This window comes from Equus asinus, chromosome 26, assembly GCF_041296235.1.
Source record: "Equus asinus isolate D_3611 breed Donkey chromosome 26, EquAss-T2T_v2, whole genome shotgun sequence".
Lineage (NCBI taxonomy): Eukaryota > Metazoa > Chordata > Mammalia > Perissodactyla > Equidae > Equus > Equus asinus.
The window spans coordinates 16274201-16300855 of record NC_091815.1 but is presented as its reverse complement, the minus strand read 5'-3'; the positions used below and the strand labels follow the sequence as shown (position 1 = coordinate 16300855).

At 50.8% G+C, this 26655-nt stretch overlaps 1 protein-coding gene across 8 annotated transcripts in view; it reads right to left on the bottom strand.

The window, feature by feature from the left end:
- ZNF536 (zinc finger protein 536) overlaps positions 1-26655 on the bottom strand; it is a 420556-nt gene that overhangs the window by 229228 nt on the left and 164673 nt on the right. For all 8 annotated transcript variants that reach the window (XR_011498461.1, XR_011498464.1, XR_011498460.1 and 5 more), the window contains one exon: positions 1457-3628. Coding sequence is in view for 3 of the 8 variants with exons in the window: in XM_044759704.2 (XP_044615639.2) it covers positions 1457-3626 (2170 nt within the window). In the remaining 5 variants the exon portion in view is untranslated. The remainder of the gene's footprint in view (positions 1-1456; positions 3629-26655) is intronic.

Sequence of the window (26655 nt, the reverse complement as noted above, 5' to 3'; positions counted from 1 at the left end):
TCCTGGTCCGACTCTTCCAGAGCGTCTCACCAGAAATAAATCGCAAACGAGCCCAGGACTCCAGCAGTAGACAGTGTGTTTCATGGGTATTTAAGCAGCGGCATTAACTGCCATCGGAATCTCTGGAATGTGCAGTTCAGATTTATGTGTCTTAACGATTCTTTACTGGTTTGTAATAAGCCAGCAGACTCACACTTTATTTTAACACTAATTTTGCCCTAGAAGAAAGGTATACTGAAGCATGACAATAGCAACAAAGCCAAACGGGCATCTACTTAACAACTGTAGCAGGGCATTGCCTCCAATACTGAAATATTCATCGAAACCGAGAAGGAAAAAAAAACTTTTAAAAAATGACCCTCAACAGTGAGCTACCACATCTTTAACAGTGGGCAACACAGTGCCTTGAGGTGCCTCAAACTGTCTTTCATTTTCGAGACTTAATGGCTGATTGCAGAAATCAATGTTGCCATTAGTAACGGGGTATTTGTTATGGCATGATTTCCTCTGTTGTTAGGCTGCAGAATGATTACAGTATTAGCGAGATGCTTTCTTTATAAAGGGCTAGAGATATAACTTTCAATTTACTATCCATTAGTAAGGGGCTTTGGAAATATGGATGGAGGCAACAGTTTACCTGCTGTTAGGTAGCGATTTTAATTTAGGCGTCTTGGGCTAGTGTTTTTTCTTTTCAAACTGGGCCAGGAAGCTTCAGCATTTCACAGACATTTTGATGACAGATTTTCTGCTTTGCTATTTTAGACCCCAAAGCTGTATCGCCCGTGTAACACAGTACAATTTAAGACATGCAGTCGCGCATCTGTGTTTCAAACCTCTGTGCTTTTCCAATCCTTCAGAGGAGAGTGGCATGGTTCTTCAGGTCAGAGGGGCCTGAAAGGTGAGCTGCATTGTAATTTTGGAAGGGGACGGGGGGACAGGTTTTGTCTGGGGAGGGAGACCGAGGTGCCCAAATGAGAGAATTATGGGAATATACTTAGGGGAAAGACGGTGAGGCTCTGCACTTCCACATTCACATCCATGGATGGAGCCGAGTGCCAGCTCCCAAGTCCTGGAGACCAGGTGATGGCAGATGGAGTCAGGGCATGAAATGGGGCCCGGTAGGCAACTGCAGGGGAATGGTAGGCTAAGCCCCATTGGCAAATGTGCCAACTGGCCATCTCCACCACATGAGAGGAGGATCAGCTCACTCTCCTGGTAGCCAGTGTTCAAGGGAAGGCCAAGAGTTGAAATGATAGCCTTTCCTGGAGGCAGGGCAGAACGGCAAGGGCCGGTGTGCAGCCCGCTCATGGCATGTCATCGAGCAACGCTGACCTCAGAACTGACTCTGACGAGCAGAGAAGGTCCTTGGCCCACCGAGGCCTGCACAGGACCAGGTCCCCTGGGCAGGGAGGGCCCTGTGCAGGCTGCTCCTCCCCCACCTTCCCTGGCAACCTACCTGAGGAGGACGGCGAGGAGGGGTGCGGGCTGTCCTCCTGGGCACTCCCCGTCTGAGAGAGCCCGCCTCCAGCCCCACTCTCCTCGGTGACGTTAGAGGAGCCTGGCGTGGTGGAGCGGCTCACCGACTGGGACTCTTGGTCACTGCCCGAGCCACGCCGCTCATCCAGGCCCACCTGAAGCCCATCCTCGTCGCCCTTGCGGTCCCGCTTGTGGACGCGGGAGTGCACAACCACCTGGTGGTAGGTGCGGAACACTCGGCCACAGTCTGGGCACTCGGTGGGCTTCTCCTTCATGTTCCCAGGACCCTGCAGGTTATATTCGAGCGCCTGGTTCAGCCCGTGTGACAAAAAATCCCGACTGCCTTCTAGAGGGTCGAGTTTGTTTGGCAGGTCTCTCGGATTGCCCACTTTAGTGCTGTGAACCAAATCAGCAGGCATCTTCTGCTTCGAGCCATCTGCTCCCACTAACACGTACTCCCGCTTCTCCTTATCAAACAGAACCCCGGCGTTTGCCAAAGTGTCTTCGTGGTTGCGCTGTAGCTGATGCTCTTTAGACAAGAAGCCATGTTCCATGGCCATACCCCTGGCCATGAGCTGCCAAGCCTGGTAGCTGTTCACCGGGTCCATCTCAGCAGCTTTGGCAGCTGCCTGCAACCGCTCCATGCAGCTGGATTTCAGCGGCGGCACGAGGTTGAGGCATCCCAGGAGGGAGTGCTTGTCGCCCTCAGGGACGCCGTGGGCCATGCCGGAGATGGGGGACAGCAGCTTGCCCAGAACCTCCTTCTCCTTCACGGGCAGCTCCCCTTTGCTGTAGAGCTGGCTGGGCTCGCTCAGGCCGGCTTTGTCTGGCGCCATGAAGCCGCTCTGCAGGCAGGAGAGGTACCTGGAGTACAGGTTGGCGTGGGCCTCCTGGGACATGCCCCCCATGGGCACAGGCAGCTCAGGGTCGCTGGGGGACTTGCTCTTCACAGACAGCTTGTTGAGGTGGACTTTCATGTGGTTCTTGAGGAACCAGGGCTCTTTGAAGCGCCGGCCGCAGATCTGGCAGCAGTGCTCGAAGGAGTCTTTGTGCTTCCGCATGTGGCCCTTGAGGAACCACGCCTGGCTGAACACCTGCCCGCACACCTCGCAGCGGAACTCGTTGGCCGACTGCTCCCCGCCGCTGCTGGGGCCCTGGCCCTGGGCCGACTCGGCGGTGATGTGCGCCTTCTCCACGTGGCTGATGAGCTCCTCCTCCTGCGAGGCCGCAAAGTCGCACAGCGTGCACTTGTAGGGCTTGTGCAGGATGCGGATGTGGCGGTCCAGCTCCTCCCGCTTCTTGAACTTGCCCTTGCAGAAGGTGCAGCGGAAGCCAGCAGCCGGCGCCACCGGGTCCTCCTGCACGCTGGCCGGCTTGGGCGAGGGCACCGGGTTGGCCACGTCGGGCACGCTGTGGTTGGCAGGCAGGGCCAGGTTGCAGGTGGCCAGAGGGGCCTGCTGAGCATGCGGCAGGGGCTTCAGGTCGGGCCGGGGCTGCAGCAGGCTGCTCTTCATCTGCTTGTCCCGCAGGATGGCCCGCTCCTCCAGTTCGTGCAGCAGGCGGTTCTCCTCGCGCACCCGCCCGCGTCCCTTACCCAGGTTGCCCAGCTTGTGGGTCCGCAGGTGAATCTTGAGGTTCCCCTTCTGCGCCGCCCGGTGGTCGCAGTAGGGGCACTTGAAGGGCTTCTCGCCGGTGTGAGTGCGCATGTGCAGGGAAAGGATGCTGTTGAAGCGGAACCGCTTGCCGCACAGAGGGCACGGGTACTTGCGGTTTTTTCGGGCATCGTCCTCGATGTCGCTCATCTGGGACATGATGCCCAGGTTCTGCCCGTTGAGGAACTGCTGCAGGTCCACTCGCCCATTGAGGCTGGTATCGACATCCCGGCCCAGCTGGTTGGCTAGGAGAGCCATCTGACTGCCCATGGGCTGGCCACTCATGGGCACGTGGGCCTTCTCCTCGAGGGGCGCGGGGGTCTTCTCCTCAGGGTTGGGCCGCGGATGCAGCTCGGGGAAGGCATGGCTGAGCTGGGAGGTGATCTGGTGCAACTTCTGACTCATGGCATACTGGCCGTTGAGGACGGGGCCGCTCAGGTGGGACTCAGCTTCCGGTGCCGCCGAGGACACTCCAAGGCACAGACTGGTTTCTTCCATCCCTGAAAATAAAGAGAGAGTTCAGACCTGTGCCAGGCACCGCGGCGCATGAATCAACAGCGTCTGCTGGTGGGGAATTTGCATTTCATGCCTTACCTACACATAATAATGCTAAGGAATTATAGTCAAAAACAATAATAAAAAAATGAATTATTAAATGCCAATTATGCAATATGGCATTGCTCCTCCAATTTGTTTTGGCGATAGATCGTCTTCCTTGTATTTTCTATTTACAGACTGCAATTATTCATTCACATTTAAATTATTAATGTTTTACCACTTTCAACACCTAATAACAAATCAAGGGTCTACGTGTTGAACTCGTCCTCCTTTCCCCCCCGTGTGGCACCTGCACCTGTTGGATCAGTTCAAAGTTTTCCTAAGAGAAGACCAGTTTTAACAGCAAGACCAAAGAGACTCGCTTGGAAGTTTTGTTTCCGGTTCCTATATCCAACACACTCGCCAGTCTGAGATTAAAGAGATTATTTTATGATTTGCTGCCCCCCCCCAAAAAAAAACCCAATGGCATGATATTTACTGGTACATAATAAAACAAGATAATGTTTTGGGAAAAAATAAAGTAAAGGACAGGCTTTAGAACAATAAAAGGGATTTTGCTTTAGTCAACAAAAAGTGCAGTAATATCTCATTAAGCTGATTAGTATGCTGCTTAGAAACAGTGCTAGGTGCTGTAACACATGATTATAATCATAAAAATCCTTCAGTGTTTGCGAGGAAGCATTAACGAGGTATATTAAATTTTAAGGAGACTGCGAGTAGCGGCTTTGCAAACCTCAGAGATTAAGATTTAACCCTTATGTTACGAAACACTGTTATTTTGTCATTTGGTAACTGCGCCCATCAAAAGAAGTATAAATTATCTCGTGACGGGATCTTAGTGGATTGTTGAGACTGCTCAAATTTGGGTGGGGGCAAAGCCTTCTACCACGTAGTGGGCTCTCCCTGCCCTTCAAACTGGCATGCTCTCCGAGGCACGGACTTTGGGCTGAAAGAGATCTTTTATAGGACTAGATAAAAACCAATTAAAATCCAGGGACGATGCCATAGGAAGTCTCAACCAAGTTTGAGTGTTTTTAATAACTTTCCCAATATACAGTAATGAGTACAAATTGTACCTGCAGTATGTGTTTTGCAGAAAATTAGAACTCAAAGCTGTTTGTTAAACACTAACCCTCAAAGCTGGTCTGCATAATTGTCTTTAATAGTCCTCTTTGTCCCCCTCTGCAGCCTGTGCAGAATGGCTAACACCAGACAGTTCCAGGAGGGACGGAGGGAACAGCCCCCTCCACATCAGAGCCTGCGGGGAGCTCAGCTTTGGAAGGCAATGAACCCATGCCTGGGGTCCTTCCATTTCCAGATCTGTCTTCCACCTGAAGAAGTCCAAATTCGCTTCCTGCCATTGGAACAGTTTTTGCACGTCTATCCTCTTTGTATCCCAATGTTTAGATGCGTTGGCCAGCCAGGTGGTCCAGGAGCAGCGCTTAACTCCAGCCAGGACTGATTCCTGGGCCAAGCAATCCCCCAGGGGGACCTGTGGGGACAGAGCTCAACCGTGGAGGAAGCACACTCAGCCCAGGTGGGGTCTGCTGCCTGCTGGGCCCCCTGCCAGGCAGGCTGTACATGGCATGGAGGCTCTCCACTGGGAGACCTGACTTCCTTGGCAAGAGGACAGGGGCTGTGAATCCATCTTGCAAGGGAAGGGAAGAAAAAGACATAGGTGTTTATTTCCAGGAAGGAGAGAACATGTAAGCATGGTACAGGGCTACTGTGTCCATGAACGATGACATGGACCACCGCACACACTCATTCAAACACACATAGGCACCTAGTCACTTGTAAAAGAAGGCTTCCGATTTGCCATCTTTCCTTTTCCTTTCTGGTGGCAGTCGGCACTCAAAAAGAAACAGGCCCATTTTGAAGACTGGTCAGAAAGCAGTAATTTCTTATGGAGAGTCTTGCATTTATTCAACAAACTTGCTGAGTTCCCATTGTGTGCCAGGCCCTGACCCTGGCACGGCAGATGTGCTGGTGGACAAGCCTGGCTGGCCCCAGCACGCGTGGCACCCTCTGGCCAGCAGGGAGAGCAGGCCCAAGCTGCTGGAGCAGGACTGTGCTTGGAAGGCTCTCGGGGGACTCTAGCAGGCCCCCAGGGTCCTGTCTGGAGCCCTTCCTCCGCTGTGAAGCTCCATCTAGCTGTGCTGGCTCCTCTCCTGAGCAAACACTGATCATGACCCTAAAGCCACTTGGGAGTGCTCAGAATTCCACCCAACAGCTCTGGGGAAGTTTGGAAAGTCCAAAGCCAACATGGCTGGCCCACTTCCAAAGGCTGCCCAGTTGGCCAGCTCAGAAGACACGAATCCAGGAAGACGGGCTATTTTCAGGTTGCTGCTGATGAGATGATGCCAATTCAGCAGGAGGGAGAGGAGGCTGAATGTGCAACACAGCAAGACTGCAAATCAGGTTGGATGACGGGCATGAAGTTGAAGACCATCCCCGCCATTCATGCAGGGCAAGTTAACAGCTCAACTTGTCAAATAGTGAGTGTGGGGAGTTTCAAGTTAGGTTTGGATATGGAATTCTCTTATTATGCTCAAAACGATTTTTTTTTCAGAGTCAACAAAGCTTTTTTAAAACCCCTTTAAGCAACTGGTCTCCAGGTGCTGTCGTTGAACAAAGAATGTTCTAGAATGTGCAAAGGCACAGTCGCTCCTTCTCTTCATGTAGGTCTCAGCTCTCATATACCCTTCTCACAAAGGCCCTCTATGCCCACCTTGCCTGAGATTGACACCCTCAGCCTCTCTCATCCCATCATCTGACTTTCTTTTTTATAGCACTTGCAACTAGGACAAAGTTTTCTTGTTGACCCTTTTACAGATGTGCTTTTTTTCCCATGAGGGCAGGATCATGTCTGTCTTGGTCACAGATGAAGCCTTGGGGCCTAGACAGAGCTGGCTTATTGTAGGCTCAGTATTTTCTCGCTAAATAGATGAACTGATGAAGAGACCCTACAGACATACCCAAGAAAGAAGGCCAGCCCGTAGGAGAACCACTCTCACCCCAACCTCAGGGGACCCAAACTCAGCTTCTGCACAAGTCCATGAACATCCACAATCAGAATCTGTCACAGTTGGAAGGGTCTCGCTACCACCCAGATCCTGGGGGTCCAGAAACCACCAGAGGAGAGCAGCCCCAGCACCAGCTCTTTCACTACACGTGTCAGTGGTGACCAGCCCAGCTGCTCGCCGCAGGAGACAGAGAGCAACTGTCCCCTTCAGAACTTGACCCCACATCACAGGATCCGCGGGAGAACTTAGAATTTCAGCAGAGCTGGCCAGCACCAAGGAGATGCTCTGAGGATCACAGCCCTGTGCAGAGCCCCGCTGTGAGGCAGGGCCACAGCAGACATTCACCTCAGAATGCCCTGTGAGACCCGACGCCCCGTGACTCCATGAGCAGGTGCAGGTGCTGCGAAGGGTCAGTCATAACCAATGCCAGCTGCTAGACTCAGAGCAAGAAAGGGGAGCATGAGTTCTTGGAAAGAGCACAGGGTAATTGGTGTGCTGTCCCTGGGCCAAAGCAGCCGAGGCAGGACGAGCTGGCCCCAGGCCCGGGCTGGGACTCAGAAAACCTGGGTCGGCCCCAATTTCCCCAGCCTTGACACTTCACCCATCTGGAATTCATTTACCCCTTATCTCAGTCATTCAGTAAATATTTGCCAGGAGCCTTCTATGTACCTGCCCTCAAGGGCCTCTGGTTCCAAGGGGCCAGTGCAGGCAAGGCCACCAACAACAGAGAAGCCACGAAAAGGCCTCTGAGAGGCTGAATCCAAAGTTCAGAGAAAGGAGAAGCCACTGCAGCTGCGGTATACAGGTGGGTGTGCGAGTGTGTGTGTGTGTGTGCACATGGAATATATCTGTGTTGGGGGAGGGACATGGATTCCCCAACTGGCAGCACTCTAGAAACTTACACACATGCTACCCTGGGAACTGAAGGGATCATTTATCCCGCTGTTACAGGACGGGATCCAACTGCAGCCCCTGGAGCACAGGGCAGGGGAGGGGGTGCTGCGGCAGGGGGTCCTCACTCCCATGGAAGGGGTCCTTACTCCTTCCACCAGCCCTCAGGGGGCAATCACAGAGCCAACGCCTTCCCTTTCGGACCACCTTCTCCCTCACACGCCCTGCAGACAGCGTTCCTGGCGGGGCCTCCTGCCACTGGATGCTCCCCTTGTCCTGACATTGGGCAGACACCACGTCTACACACAGTACCACCCCACACGGTCATTGACACCCGGAGCACTTTTCTCCATGAGCCCAACCCCTCCTTTGCTCCCAGCCCTGGCTCTGGACTCATTACCCTGGGATCCAGCAGCTGAAGGAACCACATTAAAAAGCTGGGAGCCAGCACAGGGTGGGCTGTGATCCTGGGCTTAAGGCAACTCGGTAGCCGGGACCTTCTGAGGAACCTACACAATAACCCCTTTAAACCTGTCGCCAGGTAGCAAAACCCTTAGCACAACTAAAAGCAAGTAAACAAACTACTAAACACTGAGAACAGCTCGCCCCAGCTTCAGCTCACGGCCCCAGCCCAATGCATAGCAGGAAGGTCAACAAACCCTGGTAGACTGATGGAAGGAACAAATGCATACGCCATTTACCTGACTGCAGAAAGGCAGCCGAGTGTCCTTACCTGGACAGTGAGAGCCCGCTGTGAACTGTCAAATCTGGTGCATTGTCCCTCCAACATGGAAACATTAGAGCATTCCACCCCAGTCCTGATCGTCCCTGAGCCCCAGGGTCATGGTGGGCCACTGCTGGCACTCAATGTGACTGTCAATATTGACAAAGAACCAGGTTTGGGCCTGAATCCTGGCCACTGTGGCATTCCTCACCATGCTGTGGAAATGCCTGGGCGCCTGTTTGGCACACAGGCAGGGGCCCCGGCTTCTGAAGGCTAGAGGCTTTCTTCCCGAGCTATGCAATTCCACATTTCATGACCAGGGTGTTCTCAGCACAGGAAACCCACCATCGGGTACACAGATTATCAAAATACATTCTGTCTCATCATTCCCATCATTGCAGGTACAGCAAGCCATTCAGCTGCCTGCGAGGGTGCTAATGGTTATTTTGATTTTGCATTTCTGCCTTCAAGACTATTTCCTGTGATCTCAATGACAAAAGTTTTCACTTAACTCTTCCAATAGAGAATCTAATTGTATCTTTCACTCAAAATGAAATTTAAAACTATCAGGACACCAGAAATGCCAGCTGCTACGAGTCTAAATAAATTTTACACAAAAACACAGTTTCATTTTGCTAGCACAGAAAAAAAAAGTAATCTTATGAATAGTCCAAAAAATACAGATCTTGCCAATAAGTTGCATGAAAGAGTTTTATCCTTATACCATGAAAAAGAATAGCTCAGAAATAAAATGACTTTCAAAATAACCATTTCAACTGGATTTTTTAAAATGAAACGTTGTTGTCTAGCCAAGCACAACTGGATATTTCCTTTTTTATCCCCGTGGTGAAGGTGCTGTCCTGGAAACTTGGAGCAGCCCCACAGCTCCCAGTCGCAGGCAAGGGCAGAGATTTCGGGCTCACAGCGAGGATTTCTAACATCATTGTGGATAATGTTACTCAAAACCACATCACAGCACGCGGCTGTGGTCGCACATAGACCCCTTCCTGGGGTCCACAGGACCCTCGGCCCTTCCCCACAGCCCACCTCGCTTTCTTACACTTTGGGTAAGCAGTAATTAAGACAACTTCACCTAGAATACAATGGCTCCTTATTAAATACTATTTTTCCAATTGTTGTAGCTCAAACTGTTTAACCAAGGTTGTTATAAGCATAATACGCTCCTGTTCTGAAATACAGAACACCAGACCACTGAACCTTTTCAGGGTCATTAAACAGCTGTAAACATTATTACAAAAATAAACCAGAGATTTCATGCTTACATTTTGGCCTAGAGCTTGCTATGCTGAGCAAGTACATTTTTTTCATCTCTTACAATCAACGCTGGTGACATTTGGGCATCCAAACAAATTACATCACACACATTACTGAGGTGGGCAGGATGCTGACGGTTTATTTGCCAGATGATTAATAGATAAACAGGAGGGCAGCGTGGCTGACCTGCTCTGTTTTGACTGATGTGTAGACGATGCTACGAGACAGGGCCAGAAAGAGTTAAAACCTGGCTGAATCTATTCATGAAAATATGATATTCAAATCGGGCCGTGTAACCTGGAGAGTCAAGTTGGAGAGTCTGGTCAAACTTTCCAAATTCCCCTTGTGGATGGAATCTTGGCCAAAGTCAAGGCCTTCACTGCCTCGAACCGTGAGTGGGACTGAGCAGGGCTGGCCCCACACGTGGTCCCACAGAGCCCAGGCAGCTTCCATGTTGGTGGGACAAGAGTTGGAGGACTCGGAACAAGAAAAAGGAATAAAAAGTGTCCTCTCTTTGAAGACTTTGGATGATTTCAAAATTCTCAAAGGCAAAGAGTTCTCTCCAGCATGTTGGCTTTTGGAGTCTGGGTTGAAATAATAGCCCAGAACCAACGACAGACAATGAGCACATCAGATGGGAAAGGAAAATACCCACAGAGCTTCTCCCGGCCACCTTCTCAGGGTAGAGAAGACTTCCCGTCTGAGTTCCTGACCCACTATCTGCCAACACCACACAAAGCCAAGCAAACAGATGATGGAGATAGAATTAGAGCAACTTCATATGGGGTGGTCGTTAAGACCATGGACGTGGCTGACCCGGTGGCGCAGAGGTTAAGTTCGCATGTTCTGCTTCTCACCGGCCCGGGGTTCGCCGGTTCGGATCCTGGGTGCGGACATGGCACCGCTTGGCACGCCATGCTGTGATAGGCGTCCCACATATAAAGTAGAGGAAGATGGGCACGATGTTAGCTCAGGGCCAGGCTTCCTCAGCAAAAAGAGGAGGACTGGCAGTAGTTAGCTAAGGGCTAATCTTCCTAAAAAAAAAAAAAGACCATGGACTTGTCAGGCAGATTAATCTCTCAAAAAACACAAATAATAATAACGGTCATCATCACCATCTTCATCATCATCACCACCCACATCAGCAACAGTATCCTCATCCTCAACATCTTCCTCATTGTAATTCCTCCTTGCAGTGCCATGTGCCAACTCTGGGCTAGGGGCTTCACGGTCGTGACCTCCTTCAGTCTTATACCACCTTAGATGGGAGGGACTACACTATTCCCATAGTAAAAATGTAAAAACTAAGACGCAGAAAACTCAAGTCCCACAAAGTCATACAGCTGGGAAGCCTGACTCCAGAGCCCAAGCAAGGCTGACAGACGCCAGCTCCTTCATTTGTGAAACATGTGGGGTAAAAAGAAGTCACAGCCATGGGAAAGCTCAAAGCAGGCCAAGAACCTTCCCAAATGCGTGTGACAGGAAGTGGGAACATGCAGTACACTCCAGAGAAAGCATCTCATGGGGCTGGCATGGGCAGGGTGAGTGCAGGAGGGCACTGCAGATCTAGAAATGTGGCAAGTCTGTGACTCGAGGGTTGGGGAGAGGGTTACACAAAAAGGGATTTTTTAGCATCTTGTTTTCTTAATCCCATAGGGGCTAATACACTATCCTACGTTCTCCTGTCCTGTGTCAGGTGGATTACTCCCCCAACCAGACTGGAGTAACAGGAAGAGAACGACATCTGCAGTCCCATTAACGGGCATCCAATTGCCACTTATTCCGCAGCTATCTGTCTGACCTTCGGCACCTGCCAGAGCCTCGGTTTCTTTGTCTCTAAAATGGACTGAGATTAACTGTCCTCCACACTTCACAGGGTTAGAGAAGGTGAACGGGATTGTGGGAGAGAAAATGCGGCACTTAAATTATAGAATGCTGTACCTCTGCAGTAACCTTTCTCAGGTGCCAACCAAGGCGCTCAGCATAGCTTTCAAGATCCAGAAAGATCTTTAACCTGGGAGTGGAGTCAATTCCAGGAGGTGAAGGACGTAACCAGGGCACCACCAAGGCACGTGAAAGCCGTTAGTAGGAACTCATTCACTGCCAACTTTACTGGTGCATCCGCAAGGTGGGCATTTTTGAATGCCTACGTGTGGCAAGAAGTGGGGCAGATCTAGACATCCACAAGCAAGACCAGGGCCCTGCCTTTGGAAGCTGACTCAGGAGGGGGGATAGCTAGACCCAGGGGGACAACAGAGTAGGGTCAAGTGCTGAAACGGAGGAATCTGCAGCATGCTGTGAGGCTCGGCACAGTGGGGTAGGGGTGCTGGGGAGAGAAGGGGAGGAAGACCAGTGGGGATAACGACTGGTCTCATAAAGGACTGGCTGAGCGTTGAGGAGGTCACTTGACAGAGAAGAGGGGAAGGGCATGTGGGACAGAGGGATCAGCATGCGCAAACAGGGACTAAGCATGCAATGTTCTGGGGAAAAATGGGAGATCGGGGGGAAGTGGTGGGCCAGGCGCAGACGTGAATGTCAATCCATGGAGTATGGAGTTTATATTTAGGGCAAAACAGAGGCTCCAGCAGCTCTTAACAGAGTTGCGGCATAATATGCGTGCCTCACACTGCTGCCAGGCCGCATGAGCAGTATTCTACGCAATGTGGATCAGAGAAAATGGAGAAAAACAAAGGGTGAAAATAAACCCCTGGACCACAAACCAAACATCTGAAGGCTGATGTTCTCATCATGGCGGGGCTTCCCGTGCATGAGAGAAGAGGATACACCAAGTTTAGCAGAAGGCATTGGTCTCCCCTCTTCCTCTTTGTAACAGCAAAACACGGACGAAGGGCCACTCCTCAAATCTCCAGCAGCCCACCCCTACCTCTGCAACTGCAGCAGCCCAAACCCATCCCGCACGTTCCATCCTGTCCCTTGCTCTGGGAAGCCTTCCTGGATTTGCCCCAGGCCGGAGGTGATCAGTCAGTGCTCAGAGCTCGCATGCAGTTGCTCTGGAACTGTCAGGAGGCCTCCAAGGTGCGCTGTGGTGCACAGCTCCTGGAGGCCACGCTTCCTCTCCCCCTCTGCTGAAGCAGGCATCTTAAGGCATCCCGTCAGCCCCGTCTGTAGCTCCTGGAGGAACCAGCCCCGGCAAAAGCTAGTCCTCTAAGCTTCCGACGACCACAGTGCCAGAGAGGGAGGTGGCCCAGAGCAGCACAAGAATGGACAGCATTTTGGGAGCAACAGCCCAGGCCTCTACCCCAAGAATCCATGCCATGAAGTGGTGCTTCCATCTCTCCCAGATGGGATGCTGTGAAAGGAAACGACCCCCTAATCCACTGGAATTGATTTATCTTAACTGTGTCCACCCTATCAGGGAAAGCAACAAAAACTATATATATATATAAGCTTTTAATGAATGACCTACCTTTAAAATGAAATCGCAAAACTGAAAAAGATACCAGCAGTTGTCATGAAGTGTATTGATTATTTCTCTCCTGCTGGCTTTCTCTCTCCCTTTTTAAACTGACTCCGTCATGGCAGGAAGTTAGATATTTAATCCCCTATTAACCCGCCTTGGCTCCCTGCTCGGCCTCAGCACACAGCGGATGCCCCAGAACAAAACGGGGGCCCGGCACCCACAGGCCTCGGCAGCCCCTTCCCCCCGGGGGCCGCAGGGCCAGGGCGCAGGCGCTGAGCGACACCCCCCACCTTTCACCCCTGATTAAAGCCGTTTAAAGCTGAGCTCTTCTGGACTATGATAACGTGTCGAACAGTTTATTTTCATTTCACAGAAGCCTCAGATTTGATTTGGTGCAAAACTAAATATAACGTAGAATGCACATACGCAAGAATGATCAAAAAGGGCCTGATTTTGAAATATTCATAGAAATCAGCCCAGGGAGATTTGTTCACAGGGGCACCTGTCGAAGACGTAAGCTCAGATACACATCATCTCCTAAGTGCACACAATGATCACTGAACAAAATCCAGGAGCACCAGCCGGGCCTCTGCTGCCCACAACTGCTGGGCTGAGGCCGACAGATGGTGCCTGGCCGAGGCCAATGTCCTTTTTGGCCCTTGCAGTCTCCACTTCAGCATCTCTGGCTCCTGTGCAGGTCACCAGGCTGGGCTGGCCTCACCTCTGTTGGGCCAGACTCCTGGGAGAGGAGGAAGACTGGCCCATGGGCCCCGACCACAGGCGCAGGAACGTCTGCTGGTGTCAGCCAAGCTCAGATACAGGGGTTGCTGTCCCAGTACTGAGTGTCACTGCCACACACAGATGGACTCCAGGGACAATTTCCAACCACCCTCAGGAAAGAGGGGGAGCAACGACAGACACCCCAGTTCACATGCGCTTAAGGAGGGGGCACCCTCTGCTCCTCCCACTGAAACCTATAGGTGTCTGGAGAGGAGATTCGACTTTCTCAGGGAGCAAATGGGGACTCGGCACCCTTTCACACATATCAGTCCGCCCATCTGGAACCCTCTCCCTGTAATCCCAACTTACTGTGCCCTGTCATCTGGTGACAGATTAAATGCCACCTCATCCAGGAGGCCCTTCTGGATGCCCCAGGTCCCGGGAAGGAGCCCCCCGTCTATCTCCTTGCCCCTTGCAGTGGCCTTCACACTGGGTTGGCTTTGTTTGTACTTGTCCAGAAGCTCCATGAGGGTGGGGACCATGACCATCAGCTTCACTAGGTGCCCCCAGCACTGGCACTGAGCTAAGCACAGAAGATGCACTCAATAGGCCTTTGCTGAATGGATGAGTAAAGGAGCAAGCCAACGAATAAATGATTGAATGAAGAAGTGAATGAGTAAATGCACAAACAGACAAGCCACAAACGCTGCAGGCCTGGGGCGCAGCATCTATCCTTGGGGAAAGCGGGAGACCCAGGGGAGAAAGACTGAGCACAGGCCATTCCTGGACCACAGGGCAGACCGTGCCCTCTGCTCCTCCAGCCACAAGCCCGGTGAGGGGCTTGTTCCACAGAGCCTTATCTCAAATGTCTCCCCCTCCACGCAGCCACTCCCAATCCCCCCCATTCCTGCTCCCCAAAAGAGCCCATCCCACTCCATCTCATGGTGGATCAGCTGGGTCCCTGTCTCACCACCCCCCGCCTGTCTGGGACCTCCGGGGACCCATATCTGACCCAACCCGATGCTGTGCCCATAACATGTACGTACAGATGCTGGCTAGATGGATGCCAAACCCCTCAGCCTGCCCTTCACAAACCCCACACTTCTTTGATTCCTCTCCTTCCTTTGGCACACTCATACTGGTTCATGCAAACACTCATTCATTCCACAGTTCCTGACGATACACTGTGTGCCGGGCACTGTGCTGGGCTCTGCAGAGAGAATCAGAAACACTGCCCTCCTGAAGTTCACCATCCAAAGGGCAGAGGGCCCCACAACAACAGCCACAGAGATCAGAGCATCGTTCACTCGCCAAAGGGTCAGGGGACTGGGAGCTTCCCAAGGGCAATGATGATACCTTGTTCGTCTGTCTCTGAGTACTCTCAGGGAGGGTCTCTTGTCAGGATGGCACTGCCACTCCCTTCCCTGGGCTCACTCCACGCCGAACCTTTGCTGACACCTCCCTCCCCGACCCCGGATCCCATCACCCCAAGATCGGGTCCTTACACATACTCAGGACTGAGAGGGCCAATGAGAGCGGAACGTCACATCTTCTCTCTGTGACAATGCACTCCACGGAGCAGCGTGCCCATGCAAAGCAGGCCTTGGAAGTGCGCATTGAATGGACACCCTCCCCAACGCAGGGGCATTGGCCTGCTCGCCCTGGGGCTCCCTGCCATGCAATAGGGCTGGGCATCCTGGACAACTGGCTACGCCCCCACCCCTATACCAAGTGGGCCTGCACCCTCCCCTGCGAGCTCCTCCACCCCCCCAAGCCACACGGCACCCCAGCCCAGACAGCCCAGGTGCCACGGCCCACTCTGAGTCACAGCTTCCCATCTGTAAACCAAGGAGGCTGACCAGGTTGGCAACTTCCCTCAGCCACTCAGTCTCTCCTCCAGTTTCCTGATTTATGCCTCTGCGGCCCACCTGACAGAGAGGGGACCTCCCAGGCAAGCCCTGACCCTGAACCATCACCAATCACAGAGAACGGCTGGAGTTGAACTTCACTGATGCTAAACACCAGGGGAAACATTAAAAATGAAGCGATTAATGTTTCTCTTCTTACAAGGGAGGAAACGCCATTAGCGGGCTGGTGCAGGGCCATCAGCATGCGGTCGGTCCACCCTGCCCTGGACGGGCTGCACTTTACCGTCCGATCACGACACCAAGGCCCCCACTCAGGTGGACGGGAGGGGCTTCCTCAGGGGAGGCTTCCAGAAGATGGGGCGTTCTCACTTCAACAGCTTGGAGCACAGGGATGGACCGCTCAAGCCGCAAGCAGAGGCAACAGGGGTCAGCAGTCCGGCAGCTGATGTTACTCTGTGGGGGCCCAGAGGAGCTTCCTTTCTGGGACTCAGTGTGACGAATAATAATGGCCGCTGCTGCTAGAGGGGAACTGTGTCTGATCCCAAAAGAACTGAAGGCCCATGAAATGGAATTTGGCTAATCACCATAAAATGTACTCCTAACTAGAGAGCAGAGAGACACCAATTAAGACAAGGTGCCATTTTAAAATAATTCTATCAGAGATTGTATCCAAACCTTGGGAGGACCCAAAATTTCCTCCATGGAATCATGGCACCCCCAGCAGGGAACATGGGAGAAGTTACAGTGGCCTGTTCCGACCACAGCTTCCCTCCAAAGTCAAAGTCGGAACCCAGAGCTACGACACAGGGTTCTTGAACATCGCTGACTGGCAGGCAGGAAGTCGGGCTAGGGAGGTGAGCATTCTAGAAAGTGCTTTCCCAAGAAAAGGCACTGGCGTCAGCAGACGAAGCCTGTGCTTCTGCTACCCAGAGAGACCTATCAGAAAGCATCCCACGGCCTGCCCAGGCTGGTCTGTGGGCAGCAGGTTGTGTCCGGGGGGGTACAGCTAGAGCCCACCCACCTGCGCCTTGGGGGGTGATGGCCCTGAGCCTGGAGCCAGCCGGTTGTTGCCTGCTCTCCCTGGCACCCACGGGCTATCTCCATCTACGTACAACAGGCAAAGGCTAAAAGTCACTGAGTTTACACCAAAGACGTCCACCAAACGCCTCCCCCAACTCCATCCAACCACAGCTTCCGCCACTTTCCCCACATTCTCCGCAATGACCTGGGGAACACTTCTCCTTCCCACAAACGAGATCTGCGCACACCTTCTCTCTGCATGGAGACGAGGGAGGGGATGCAAGACAATGGTAGGTGGGAAAGTGCGAGAAACCTCAGAGACCAACTAGCTCCTAGTCATTTAGTCTAATGTGCCCATTTCACAGACAGGAAAACGGAGACCAGAAGCTAGGTGATGACCCACCTAAGGTTACATAGCAAGGTAATAGATAAGTGTCTGTGTCTTACTTCACTTGCTTACCTCCTAAGCACTTAAGATATTTAGTAGATGCTAAGTAAATACTGGATAGATGGAAGGATGGATGGATGGATGGATGGATGGATGGATGGATAAAAGAAAAAGTAATGCACAAATAGACAGATAGTGCAACCAAGAAATTCTTGAGTGCTCTTGCCTCTAACTTGTAGGCAGCTAAATGGGGGCCAGTTTCTACGAAAAGACTTCAATGACAGTCCTTCCTCCTGCTGGACTCCAAGCTCGCCAATCTCTCTTGTTTTCCTAATTCCTTCTCCAACCATAAAATATAAAACTTAACTCCTGATTATGTCATGTGCCTTGTGTATTGACCAGCCTCGGGGTCCTTAAGATCAGGAAGCCTGTCAGCCTGGACTCCCCTGCCTTGGGCAAAGCCCAGGGCATGGCGTGAAGCCCATGAACTAGCTGCTGAGGGCTGCGTCTCTGCCCACCTCGGGGATGGGAATCCTCCGGGCAGCACCTGCAGGGGGGTCTGAGGCTGCAGCCAGGGTGCCCAGGATGCAAGAAGTTCAGGATAAAGATTCCCCAAAAGTCTTTTCTGAGAAAACAAGCAAGAAGAGCAGGGACGGAGTCGGGCCAGAGACGCCCCCACTCAGAAACACACTGCAGGGGGCACGACGGACTGTTGCCATTCGCTCATTTGTGTGTTTGATTTGCATCAAATTACATCAGGTTGATGTGATGTAACATGACATCCCCCCATGAAACGCATAAATCAAGGCACCCCATAAATTTAAAGGGATAGAGCTCTTTTCCAGAAGTGGCTAATTACTCATAAACAGCAATATTTTATTGCCGTTAAAGTCAGTAGCAGGTTTTTAATGGTCAGAGCGTTTTGTAACTCAAGCTTTTCACAGCACAGGCCTCGAGAAGCCAAGCATTACCTGTTTGTAGCTCCCTCGAGGGTCACAAAGTTCTCGCCACCTCTGGACCACCTCTGGGGAGGCTCCCACAGCCACGCCCAGCTGGGGGTCTTACCAGCCCCGACCCACCACAGCTCTGCCTGTGAAGGGGCCCCCTGAAAACACCACCCCCCGCTTGGGCCTTTCAGTGGGACCTGGGACTTACTGCCCACCCATGGGGACGCTTTCCCGCCTGCACCACTGGGGAGCAGAGTCACCGAGGTCCAGACTCTCCACCAACTGCAGAGGCTTGAACAGACATCCGTGCCCCTCAGCCCACGCCCACCACAGTCTCTGCAGGAGGCAATCCCTCTCTTCCTCCTCAGCCCCGGGGCTTAGGTGGCATATAGCTAACCCCCAGGCCCTAATTGTGGGATTAATTTGAGCCAATCAGAATATCCCATCCCCTGGCCTTGGTGATAGGATCAAGGCTCAGTATGTGACCTAATCCAAGCCAATGAGAGTGAGAGCTATGGCTTGTCAGTGAACTACAGATGCTTCAGACACTCTCCAGTAAGGTCTGGAGCTTTCGCAGCTATTTTGCTCCCATGAGTCTGATGCTGCTGGGGGTGAGGGTATAGCGCTCTGGGACAAGGCCAACGCCAAGGAGGTAGAGGAGAGAAGCCAGCTGTTCAGTGACATAATTTGAGCTCCTGGATCAAATGGCCCCTGACGCTGAACCATTTACATGCTTTGCAGTTACATGAGCCAATAAAATCTCCCGGTGCTTTAAACTGATTTGGGTTGGATTTCCTATCACTTGAAACCAAAGGAGTCTTGGCTGATAAAAGACCCCATCCTTTCTTCCAGACACCCCTCCGTCTTGCAGCTACCACTCTCTTCATCCAGCCTTCTCCCTGCCCCAGGATCACGCTGACTCACTCGCATCTTTGCCCTCTTACCCTGAGCACATTCAAATCTAGACCAGCCATGCCCAGAAGGTTCCATGCACACCCTAGGGTCCGGAGCCACATGCTGGCTGAGTCTCTTCTGGAAGTTTCTGGTGTGAAATGGAAGAGGAAGGCTGAAGCTTCTCCTGTGTGCCCTGGACACAATGAGCCCTGTACCACGGGCACCAAGAAGGCACGGCTCACCCTCTCCAGCTGCCCCTGCCAGTTGCCAAGGGGTCTGGGATTCCTCCACTGGGTCTCTGCCACAGGGCTCTTCTCGTCTGCTTCAAGGAGCAGAGGTTTCACGTAAGTTTGGTCATGACAGTCCAGGAGTCCTCAGGAGGTCTGCATGCATCTGACAGGCTCCCCTGTGCAGACAGCCTGTGCACGTGCTGCTGCTTCTGCAGCCGTCCTGCCTCCCCCCTCCCACCCCAGCTGACTTCTCCTGCAGATCTACAGCCAAAGGTCACTTTCCCAGGGATGCCCCCAACCTCCCTAGACCCCAAAAAGGCCCTATGACCCACATTCAGAAACCCGCCTGCTCAGCTGACCGTTACCCATGCTCAATAAAGACGGTGGCTGGCTGATGAAGGAAAGTGAAACCCTAGAATCTTCCATGGTCATCGGTTTTATGGTTTTCAAAGTGCTTCCTCGTCCACCATTCCCCTTGCTCGCTCTGTCCACCCTGCACTCTATGGATTCCCAGCCCCTCTTCATGTACAGAGAGCCCAGAGGGACCAGGCTCCAACCCAGGGCAGGCCCTCTGCTGCCCACTGTGCGTGTCAGGGGGTGTGAGCGCACCTGAGCACTTGGGGCTGGAAACGCAGCACCTGGAGCAGAGGGAGAATTAAAGGGAGAATGAAAACGAGCCACAGCCAGGCCTTGTCTCCAGCCATCCCTGTGGCCCAGAGACAAAGTGTCTCTGAGCTGGCATTAGCTAAGTCTCAGGGTGGCCACCAGGAGCAAACTTCTCCCGCACCCGGCGTGTACTCACTCGAGAAGGCAGGCAGCCCAGGCCCCCAGCAAAGCACATGGGACAGGATTGAGAACGTGTCCCCCAGACCCTGGCAATCTTGCTCCATGTCACTTCTTCCAGAGGCCACACTAACTGTGGCAAGGAGCCTAAGACCCCAGTGCCTGGCCTCCCCTGGAATCCTGGTCATGTTACTGCTTGTCTGCCTGCCCACCTGCCCCCACTTCCCTCCCGCCCTCTGCAGCCACCACTCCCCTGGCCCACACCCCACCACAGCTGCTGCGGCTGCCAGCCTTGCTTCTGCTGGAGCCTCCAGGAGGGAGCCCTGCCCTTGCGTGCCCTTCACACAGGCTAGGCAGGCCCTCTGTGGCTGGGGACAGATTGAGAAGGTTCTGCAGTGCCTGTCATCTCACTCCAGAAACCCAGCTGGCCAGGGACCAGCATGTGCAACCTCTGATCTACAAAACTGCTCATTCACCCCCAGCAGCCCTGGACCCCACAGGCCCCCAGGCCCAGTAGTGACGGAGAAAAGGGGTTTACAGATCCATTCGTTCACTCATTCATTCAGTTAACTTGGCACAAAATTGCCACTTGTTCAATTTCGGCCTCTTCCAATAGCCATAAACTCCGCAATGGTAGTGACAATGTCTCCCACTGTTATTGCCATATCCCTGAGGCCCACTTGCATGCTGAGGGCACCTAGCAGAGTTTTCATTGTGAAACATACAGAATGTTCTCAATAAATATTAAGTGGATGAAATGCATGGATAGATGGACAGATGGATGGATGAATAGATGTGTGGATGTGTAGATAGAGGGATGGATGGATGGATGGATGGACAGATGTGTGCATGGATGGATGGATGTGTGGATGGTGAGATAGATGGATGGATGGACAGAGGGATGGATAGACGTGTGCATAAATGGATGGATGGATATATGGATGGGTGGATGTGTTGATAGGTAGATGGAGAGATGGAGGGATAGATGGAAGGGTAGACAGATGTGTGCATGGATGGATGGATAGATGGATGGACAGATGTGTAGATAGATGGATGGATGGATAGATGAGTAGATGGAGAGATGGATAGATGGATGGCAGATGATAGATGGATAGATGGATGGACTTATGTATAGATGGGTAGATGGAGAGATGGATGATAGATAGCTGGATGGATGGACAGAAGTGTGCATGGATGGATGGATGGATAGATGGGAGGATAGACAGATGTGTGCATGGGTGGATATGCGGATGGATGGATGGATGGATGGAATGAGTAATGAGCATCTTCTATGTGTTAGGTACTGTGAGGACTGCGGAGATAAGCCTGGACAAGTCTTCTCTAGAAGGCCTGACGCCAAAACTGAGAGCAGGCACAGCACAGAAAGTGCCCCTAAGGGACACACCCTTGCAAGGCAGTGTCAGGAGAATTCAGACAAAGGTGAGGGGAAAAAAATCAGAATCCATCACAATATTGGTTGACAGCTGATAAACTTTTCCTCAGGCAGTAGGCCCTTAGTTTCTTTTCCAGGAGAACTAATAGTCCTAAGGAAGAGAGGGGCCACTCTGTCTGGCGAGCTTTCTGGGGCACCCTGCTGAGACTTGAGTCCATTTCAAACCTCCGGGGTCAATGTGTCCTGTCTGCAGGGCTTTTTCTGCAGAGCTCTGCTTCCTAAAATCCTAAACTCTCTAGCAGCTCAGTAGCTCACCTGTTTCAGAAAATAAATAAAATAAAAATAGTTTAAAAGTGCCTCACAGACCTGTGTTCCCAATTGCAGGCGCCCACACATCGCCTTCCTGAAGCTTCTGCCGTGGAGCTGTACTGCAATAAACCACGTTCACGGTTTTGCCACGTTTTTGTACCCCTGCTAATATTTTTTTAATTAATTCACTATTTTTTACTTTAATGCATTTAAAAGGAAACTATATCATTACCCTAAATGGAAATTTGTATCACTTGCTCTAAATTAAAGGTAATTATAAAAATAAATAAAACGAGAACAATGTTATTAAATTCCGGTGGAACAGTGCTGCCTGCAGCCGGCCCTGGCCTGAGGCCTGCTCCCTGCTACAGAGGGAGGTTGACAAAGGTGGAGGGTGCCAGGACGCACTGGGGGCCGGCGGGGCCTCCTCCTGGAGAGCTGGGGGAGGCTGACAGAGGTGGCTCTTTCACTCTGTGACCCGGGGTATTTCCCGTGCAGTTTCCTGTACCTCCTGAAGCTGCCATGGACGCCCCAGTGGCTGGTTTCTCCCTGGTCAGGACAACCCCTCCTTTAGCCAGTGAGGACCTTCAGATCAGAGTAGACATGGGTTCCTAGGAAGCTCTGAATGCATGAGAATTGACCTTTCCTCCTCATTAAAGAAAAAACTTAATTTGAAAACATACTGAGTCCCCCCTTTCCTGCGTCTTGGGCCCTCCCTGTACTTGTCTGTGACATTTTTTCCTTCCAAAGCACACAGGACACTGTCAGGGACAGGGGCTGGCTCCATTTTCAGAGAAGACAGGTGCCCTCGCTCCTCTGAGCCCCCAAGGCCAGGCCAGTGGCTGACCCCCCGTGCCCTTCCCTGAGAGCCTCATCGCCCCAGGGGCAAGCGACAGAGAGGCCTGCTCCCCTTCAAGCTCACAGGAAAGAAGAATCCTGCTACACCCCAACTTCAGGTGCAAGCGAAGGAGAAACAGTGAAACCGACCAAAAAACAAATACACATATGGACAGTTGTATTAAGCAGGGTCAAGTTCTCCTTGCACTCAGAGCGTGGCCCCGTGGGGTTGTCTACAGATTTTCTCAGAAAGATAAAGATGCTGAAAATAACAAAGTGCTTCTGAGACCGGATCCTGAAAACCTACCTTGTATTTCTCTTTCAAGAGAGGAACATTTCAAATATCGGTGAAATCTTTATAAGAACAACTAAATAGACAGGATTTAGCTTCACAATGAACCGCACTTTTTCCTCAAAGGGTAAGAAAGAGAATTTAGGATGTTTTTTAAAAAGATTGTGTTTTTCCTGATATTGCCTGAGCCGATGCTTCTGACGCTGGAGATTATCTGCGCACCAGCCAGGCTTGTTGTAATTAACACACAAGTAGCAGCTCCACTTCCTAGTAATATATTTTCCTAAGACTTTGATGATGCTGGGAGATTCTGAATCCCACATTGCAGACTTTGAAGAAACTGCATTGGATAGAGACACCTTAGATGAAATTTAAAATAACTCAAGTTTAATATGCCTCCCCTCCCCAGGAGCCTTCTGGAAAGAACGGGTTAAAGAGATCTGAGCGCACCGGGGATCAGGGCGTATGAGAGTTGGTCTTGCGGGGCCCGCCAAGGCATAAACGCTGTGCTTGGGCCTTCTTCTTTGGGGGCATTTTGGCCCCTGAGTGTCTTCTTTGGTCTCAAACATAAACGACTTCCTTAAAGGATTTAATTAATTCTTAAATGTGCACAGAGCCCATGAGCACAAACATTAACTTGTTAAAAGCATTAAGCCAGATTCTGTTCTCAGCCACTCACAAGCAGTTTCCCGTGACATCCCTGGGAGTGTCACATGCAGGCTGGCCCTGCAGGTGCCCAGCACCCTTGGTGCCCAGCTCCTGCAAGTGCCAGGCCGGGATTCATCTTGGGGCCGGCATCGCAGCCTGGCCGCTCCAGGCCCCAGAAGAAGCGCCTCAGGGAAATGCTGTCCCCTCTCTGCTCTGCTTTCTTTCCTCTTCACTGAGCTCCCTGGGCTGCTGATGGCTTCTCTGTGCCTGGCAAGGACACTGAGGAGCAGAGGACATGTCGGGAGTCCTGCTTGGATGGGGCGGGCTGTGGTGAGCAGGACGTCACACGGAAGCCTCCCCAGATGTGAGCACATGAGGAGTGTGAACACACTGCCTCTTCTCGGACCCAGTCCAACCCACGCCTTCACCACTGCACCCCTGCCCTCCCCGCCCGGCTCCAAACACCGCAGAGTCATTTACACAGCCAACTCTCATGTTGCCCGCCACCCAAATTTCCTTTATGTTGTCTGTCTTGGGTGGAATCTGACCTAAAACAGCAGAAACAACATTTATCGCCTGTAAAATAGTCCACACACAAACACACGCGTGTGTGTGTGTGCACACGTGTGTGCATGTGTTCTTGACGACATCTGCTGTTGGGAACAGATAAGGGACATTCTTACACTGTGTTGGGAGGAGTGTAAACTGGTACCGTTTTTCTGAAAGCAGATTGGCATTATATACCAAAAGTTTCAAAAATGTTTATAACCTACGACTCAGTTTTCCACTTCTAGAACAAACCTAGAATTCTATGAGAGATGAGGACGAAACTGTGCTGAAATGCTACTGATGGCAACAAAAGACAGAGTTGATCGAAATGACCAGGAGCGGGAGAAAGGCCAGTCAGTGCTGCCACGGACGCTGCGCCTTAAAATCACGCTTCCAAAAGACAGTTCAGAGGACGGGAAACGCTCATGATATAATTTCAAGTGAAACATAAAACCATGATTAGAGTCTGATTCCAATTCTAAAAGAAAAATATACACGTATGGAAAACAAGGAAAAGAAATATAACAAAATGTTAACAAACTATTATCTCTGAGGGGGGTGGGGTTTGATGTCTTCTGAATACTATTGTGTATTTTCCAAATTATTTCATGGGCATGCATCGTTTCTCTAATCAGAAAACCATAAAAGTTATTTTTGAAGAGAAAGCTAAAATGAATGCAGGAATCAATACTTTTTAAAAAAATTTGTAACTGGCCATATATATGATGCAGATTGGATTAGAATGAAATAAATGAGATTTTAAAATAATAATAAGCTTTATAATGATGAAAGTGTTCTCATTGCATAATGTTGATTAAATTGTGCTTCCCGGAAGTGCTGCTTTAGCAATGTTTTGTATGTTGTATGAAGGAAGCACGCACCGTCCTAGCTGGTCCACTGTCACAGAAAGCCTCCCCAACCCCGTACTGCCCCACCTGCAGAGGAGACACCTATGTCCCATCTTTGCCAGACCCTAGGCACAGTGGCTAGCATATAGCAGATGCTCAAAAATATAACCGAAGTGAATAAAGAAAGATGCTTTCTCATGAAGAAGTGGACACAAGCTTAAAGCGTTTTCTCTCCTGGGATATTTGGATTTTTACAACAAATCCTGAAAGACTAAATAAATAGTTCCATTAAGTTCAACAATCATTTACTAAGTGTCAACCATTTAGATTCAATGGAATAAAGAGCATTAGGTCAATTTCCTCTCATCCATGCTGGACCTACAGCACAGTGTGAATAAAGGAAGGCCCATCACCTGGGAAAGGCTGCCTTCTCCAGAGAGAAGAAACGACATGGCGAGGAGGTCCAGGATGACTCCTTCAGTTTAGAAAGGGCAACCCCCCAGGAACACTTCACAGATGTCAGGAATGATGATACAGTATGCAGAAATCTATTATAATGGGCCAGAGAACAAAGTCCACGTGACTGTTTTGATAGATGTCAAAAAGGCCTCTAACAAAATGGGGCATTCATTTCTGATTTTTAAAAGATGCTTGGTAATACAAAAATAAGATCATCAAAATATCTGTCTCCAAAGGAAAGTCTCTTCAATAAATAGTGTTGGGAAAACTGGACAGCCATAGGCAAAAGAATGTAAGTAGATGATTATCTTTCACCATACACAAAAATCAACCCAAAACGGATCAAAGACTTGAAGGCAAAACCTGAAACCACAAAACTCCTAGAAGGAAATACAGGCAGTACATTCTTTGACATCGGTCTTAGAAGGATCTTTTCGAATACCATGTCTACTCGGACAAGGGAAATAAAAGAAAAAATAAACAAGTGGAACTTCATCAGACTAAAGAGCTTCCGCAAGGCAAAGGAAATCAGGAACAAAACAAAAAGACAACCCACCAACTGGGAGAAAATATTGGCAAATCATATATCCGACAAGGGGTTAATGTCCAGAATATACAAAGAATTCACACAACTCAACAACAAAAAAACAAACAATCCAATAAAAAATGGGCAGAGGATACGAACAGACATTTGTTCAAAGAGGATATACAGATGGTCAATAGGCAGATGACAAGACGTTCAACATCACTAATCATCAGGGAGACGCAAATCAAAACTACACTGGGGCCAGCACCATGGCCAAGTGGTTAAGTTCGCGTGCCCAGGGTTTTGCCAGTTTGGATCGTGGGCATGGACCTAGCACTGCTCATCAAGCCGTGCTGAGGCAGCGTCCCACATAGCAGAGCTAGAAGGACCTATAGCAAGAATATACAACTATGTACTGGGAGGCTTTGGGGAGAAGAAAAAAGAATAAAAAACTACACTAAGATATCACCTTATATCCATTAGAATGGCTGTAATCACAAAGACAAAAAATAACAAATGTTGGAGACAATGTGGAGAAAAGGGAACCCTCATACACTGCTGATGGGAATGCAAACTGGTGCAGCCACTATGGAAAACAGTATGGACATTTCTCAAAAAATTAAAAATAGAAATACCATATGACCCAGCCATCCCACTACTGGGTATTTACCCAAAGAACTTGAAATCAACAATTCAAAGAGACTTATGCACTCCTATGTTCACTGAAGCTTTATTCACTAGAGACAAGAAGTGGAAGCAACCCAAGTGCCCATCACCAATGCTTAAATAAAGAAGATATCGTGTGTGTGTGTGTGTGTATGTTTATATTTTTTTCCAACGGAATACTACTTAGCCATAAAAAAGACAAAATCATCCTATTCGCAATAACATAGATGGAACTTGAGGGTATTATGTTAAGTG